The sequence below is a fragment of the Phoca vitulina genome, unplaced genomic scaffold, assembly GCF_004348235.1.
Source record: "Phoca vitulina isolate PV1807 unplaced genomic scaffold, GSC_HSeal_1.0 scaffold722, whole genome shotgun sequence".
NCBI lineage: Eukaryota > Metazoa > Chordata > Mammalia > Carnivora > Phocidae > Phoca > Phoca vitulina.
The window spans coordinates 7783-12306 of record NW_022590409.1 but is presented as its reverse complement, the minus strand read 5'-3'; the positions used below and the strand labels follow the sequence as shown (position 1 = coordinate 12306).

The window sequence follows — 4524 nt, the reverse complement described above, 5'->3', positions numbered from 1 at the left end:
CATAGTAATATTAGCATTAGGTCATATTATTACTATTTCTATTATTATAGTTAATGCTTACAGAGTGCTTTCTATGTGCTAGGTACCTTTCCAAGTCCTTTACATATACGGACTTACTTACTCATTTTCCCAATCCCATGAGGTAGGTATTATTATGTCTCCAGTTTTGCAGATGAGGAAGTTGAGTCACAGAAAGTTCAAGTAGATTGCCCAGTGTGCCTCACAACTGGGAAGGGGAAAGAACTAGAACATTAACTCTGGCAGTGTCAGGCTATCAAGGGTAAAAGGCACTTTTGTTACTTCATTCTTGTTTCGTATCACTCCAGAGGGCAGAACCAACACCAATGTATGTAAACTACTGGGAGGCAGGTATCAGCTCAATAAAAGAAAAAACTACTCTGAATGACTACAGCTGTATGAAATTTCAATCAGTGTCTTTTAAGGTAGTGAGTTCTTCATCACAGGACGTAAGGGGGAAAAGGATAGAAGTGAAGAAATGAATAAAATGGGGGTCCTCTTGGAAAGAAACCATACAAATGATGAAGCCAGCCTTTGGTGAAAAGAATAAAGAAGGCATAGTGAAACTTGGATTTTAAAAGACACACATCACTGAAAAATTGAAAAGTAAAACATTTATGGAAAAGATACAAAAGTGAACTAATATTTGTCTTGCTATCTCAACACAAAGTAAATTAGATGTTGGAAAAAAGTGACAAAAAGCTCTTAAAATAGGAAAATTCCCATATGAATTTGTTTGGAAACTTACTAGACAGCCTGGGTTTGAAAAAGAAAATGAGGGGCGCCTGGGTGGCTCAGTCGTTAAGCATCTGCCTTCGGCTCAGGTCATGGTCCCAGGGTCCTGGGATCGAGCCCCGCATCGGGCTCCCTGCTTGGCGGGAAGCCTGCTTCTCCCTCTCCCTCTCCCGTGCTGTGTTCCCTCTCTAGCTGTGTCTCTGTCAAATAAATAAAATCTTAAAAAAAAAAAAAGAAAATGATCCCAGAATCCTCACAGATCTGATAGCCACCAACCCTGAAACTATAAAATACAGAGAGGAGAGGTATACTTTACTCTCTGGAAGAAAGGGTACCTGCATGAGAAAGTAGCATCCAGGCTGATATGAGTAGTAAGATGCAGGCATGAGGTTGAAGATCATAAAACACCATTAGATCTAAACATACATACTTGTAATGACAACTGAATATGTTAATATGATTTTAATCCTGCTACTCAGTGTGTGGTCAACAGAATTATTGCATAGTTGGATATGAATATCTTCTGTGCTGAATCTTTTGGGTACAGCTGTCTCAGGACCCAGATATTTGCTGATTTAATGAATTAACATACACTTTCAGCAACACCAAGAGGTGGCTGGTTAAGGATTTAGAGTCCCAGAAAAATCTCTTTATATATATATATATACATATATATACATATACACACATATATATAAAAATGTGTGTGTATACACACACACAAACACACACATACATATAGGGGTGCCTGGCTGGCTCAGTCAGTGGAGCATGTGACTCTTGATCTTGGGGTCATGAGTTCAAGCCCCATGGGTGGTGTGTTTACTTAAAAATTTTAAAAAATAGTATCCATATATACACATATATAATAATGCCACAGTCTCCACCAAAAATGCTCCCATTACAGATAATAAATACGTTTTTAGACTATTTGTACTTAGATGGACAAATGTGTATTTTGATTTATGAAAATCAAAGTATTCATGTTTTTAATTTGCATACTTTACAAACAACTCTTTCTAGAGTTCTAGAACTGAATGATTACTAATTTAGACTGGAGCCTCTATTTGTAATACAGGATTGGGGGCTCAAAAAAATCCTTAAGTCATGGAAAAGTGAAAGCTTATCTTCCATAAAAGTGACAAGTAAACCATGTTGATAGAGCCTAAACGGACTTGATGGAGTTAGAGATGTGGATTAAAGCTGGGAAAGGTGACATATGGTATCGATTCATTAAGGACAAATAGTCAAATTTCAGTGCAGGCTCTGGACCGTAGGGGAAATAATGGGCCTTGGTGGCGGACAACGGGAGAATAAGGGAGAGAGGTGGTATCAGGGTAAGCAGCAGAGAAGAAGAGGCAATAACTCCCAAGACTGGATGCTGACCGTCTCTGGTAACCAGGAAAAGGCAAATATAAACAAAGAGGTGAGTAACGATGCCTGATGCGTTGCGTGTTAGGAAATACTGGCAGGCTGCAGCACGGCCGCCCGCGGTCAAAGTGGTAACTGGGGATCTGAGCTCGGCGGTGACGCGCGGCCCTCACGTGACCAGGAGCCTATGTCTGCCCAAGTCCCTCTCTCCTGGTCGTTTTTGCCTGTCCAGACACCGCCTGCCTCCTGCCCTTTGGTCGAGGGGAAGAGCAGAAGGAAGTAAGTCCCCTTGGTCTTCTTAAATCGGTATGAGGGTCTTTGCTGCCCAGTAACCTCTGGGATCGGGATGGCAGAGAGTACCAGGCCTTTTCCTAGACCCAGCCCCGCCCCCTGCGCCCACATTTCGGTGCAGAAAATGGTGGTCTTGGGGTGAGGTGGGGAGATGAGTGGGGGCCCCTGGAGGACACAGTCACTTAGAAATAGTTTCTAAGTAATCCTTTGCTTGCACTTGCCGCCTGAAAAGAAATGACGAGCACTGCGGGGTGCGGGGTGGTGGGGCACGGAGGATGAAGCTTGAGGTGCGGCCTGGGGGAGGGGCAGCAGAGGGGGCCGGCGTGGGGGCGGTGGCTAATGCCCAGGAAAGGGACGTGTGGTGTCAGTCAGTCCTTCCCTCCTCCCCACTCCCCGCCCCCTACCCTGTCTTGCGTCTGTCTGCAGGTCTGCAGGTCTGCAGGTCACCGCGGTGCGCCTTGAGGAGCGGACGCCTAGAGCAAATCGCCAGGAGAGGTCCAGGTCGGGGAAAGGGTGGGCAGTGGCCCGGGATGGGGTGCGAGGGAGGACGCTGACGGGAACGCAGTCGGCAGCACCACCGCCCCGCCCCTGCCGCTGCCACTGCGGGAGAGGCCTGTGGCAAGGCCTGCTGGGAAAACGGTGGGCTTTCGGGAAGGAGGGGGCGAGGGAGGCTGCGAGGGGTGGGACGCGGCGGGGTCCCCAGGGCCGGAGAGCCCCTCGGCAAGCGTAGGTTGGGGAACCTGGGCCCCGACACGGGGAAAGGCAGGTATGGGAACCGGGGCCGGGGTTTTGATCCAGCCACCAAGTGTGTTGACTCTGCCTTGCTTGTCTCCTATGAATAACTACTTAAAGACCATCCTGAACATGGAAAAATCCTGCCAAGAAAATGAAGAACAGCCACAGAGCGCACCCAAGACGGATGAGGAGCAGCCTCCTGTGGAGCAGTCTCCGGAAAAGCAGTCTCCGGAGGAACCATCTTCCGAGGAGCAGTCCTCGGAGGAGGAGTTCTTTCCCGAGGAGCTCCTTCCCGAGCTCCTTCCCGAGATGCTGGTGTCCGAGGAGCGCCCTCCTCAGGAGCGCCTTTCTAGAAGGGACCTTTTTGAAGAGCGCCCTCCCATGGAGCAGCCTCCTTGTGGAGTGGGAAAACATAAGCTAGAAGAAGGAAGCTTTAAAGAGAGGCTGGCTCGCTCTCGCCCGCAATTTAGAGGGGACATACACGGCAGAAATTTAAGCAATGAGGAGATGATAAAGGTAGCAGAGGAGATGGAAGAAATGAAAAGAGTACGCAACAAATTGATGGTTATGCATTGGAAGGCGAGACGGAACCGTCCTTATCCTATTTAATGTGTTCGGCCTTTAATTCTGTTTTGCCTGATATAAGTATTGCCACCTGAAGGTGGTATTTTCTCATATACCTTTGCCCATCTCAATTATAACTTTTCGCGTGGCTTTATTCTAGGTGTTTCACTTGTAACTGGCATAAAATTGGGTTTTCCCCGCCCACAAGCTGCAAGTTTCCCTTTTTCAATCATGAGTCTCACCCATTTGCATGAAAAGATGTACATTATATATTGTGAAGTGAAAAAAAATTTCGAAAAGTATATGTTGTATCCCATTTTTGTAAAAAATGTATATTTATATATTAATATGCAAAGAGAAAACTGAAAGTATATACTTAAATGGCTTAACAGTGGCTATCTGCGGTAATAGGTGTTTTGATTTGTTTTTCATTTTTGCTTCATCGGAACTTCTCATTTTTCAAGACAAACATTTTTTGTTGCAAAAAATATATAATGGGAAAAACTTTTAAAAACTGTCAATCAGCTTATAAAGACAATGTGGCACTTAATAAATACTTCTCAGAACTTTAAAGAAAAGTAAATCCCATGTTTGTTTGTTTTTAAGTAGGCTCCATGCCCAGCATGGAGCCCAATGCGGGCTTGAACTCACAACCCTGAGATCAAGACCTGAGCTGAGCTTAATGGACTGAACCACCCAGGTGCCCCAATCCCATGTTTCTTTTAAATCTCAGGCAGAAAAACAAACCAGGTACTTCTATTTAAGGGTCATTCTTTTCCCATTGAAAGAGGAATGATGCTTGACTTACAA

General features: G+C 45.3%; 1 protein-coding gene across 2 annotated transcripts; it reads left to right on the top strand.

The window, feature by feature from the left end:
• Window positions 1–2285: 2285 nt before the first annotated feature.
• Window positions 2286–4292, top strand: LOC116629383 (transcription elongation factor A protein-like 1). 2 transcript variants are annotated; one of them, XM_032399678.1, is made up of 3 exons: window positions 2286–2403; window positions 2842–2928; window positions 3268–4292. In XM_032399678.1, the coding sequence occupies exon 3, from the start codon at window positions 3280–3282 to the stop codon at window positions 3757–3759; it is 480 nt and encodes a 159-aa protein (XP_032255569.1). In that variant the 5' UTR covers window positions 2286–2403; window positions 2842–2928; window positions 3268–3279; the 3' UTR covers window positions 3760–4292. The 2 variants fall into 2 exon arrangements, with proteins under 2 accessions (XP_032255569.1, XP_032255568.1); XM_032399677.1 differs by having other exon boundaries at window positions 2288–2403; window positions 2842–2916.
• The last annotated feature ends 232 nt before the right edge of the window (window positions 4293–4524 follow it).

What these genes read in the sequence shown, in the direction of transcription:
- LOC116629383 (XM_032399678.1), top strand. Translation starts at nt 3,280, where the DNA reads ATGGAAAAATCCTGCCAAGAAAATGAAGAACAGCCACAGAGCGCACCC.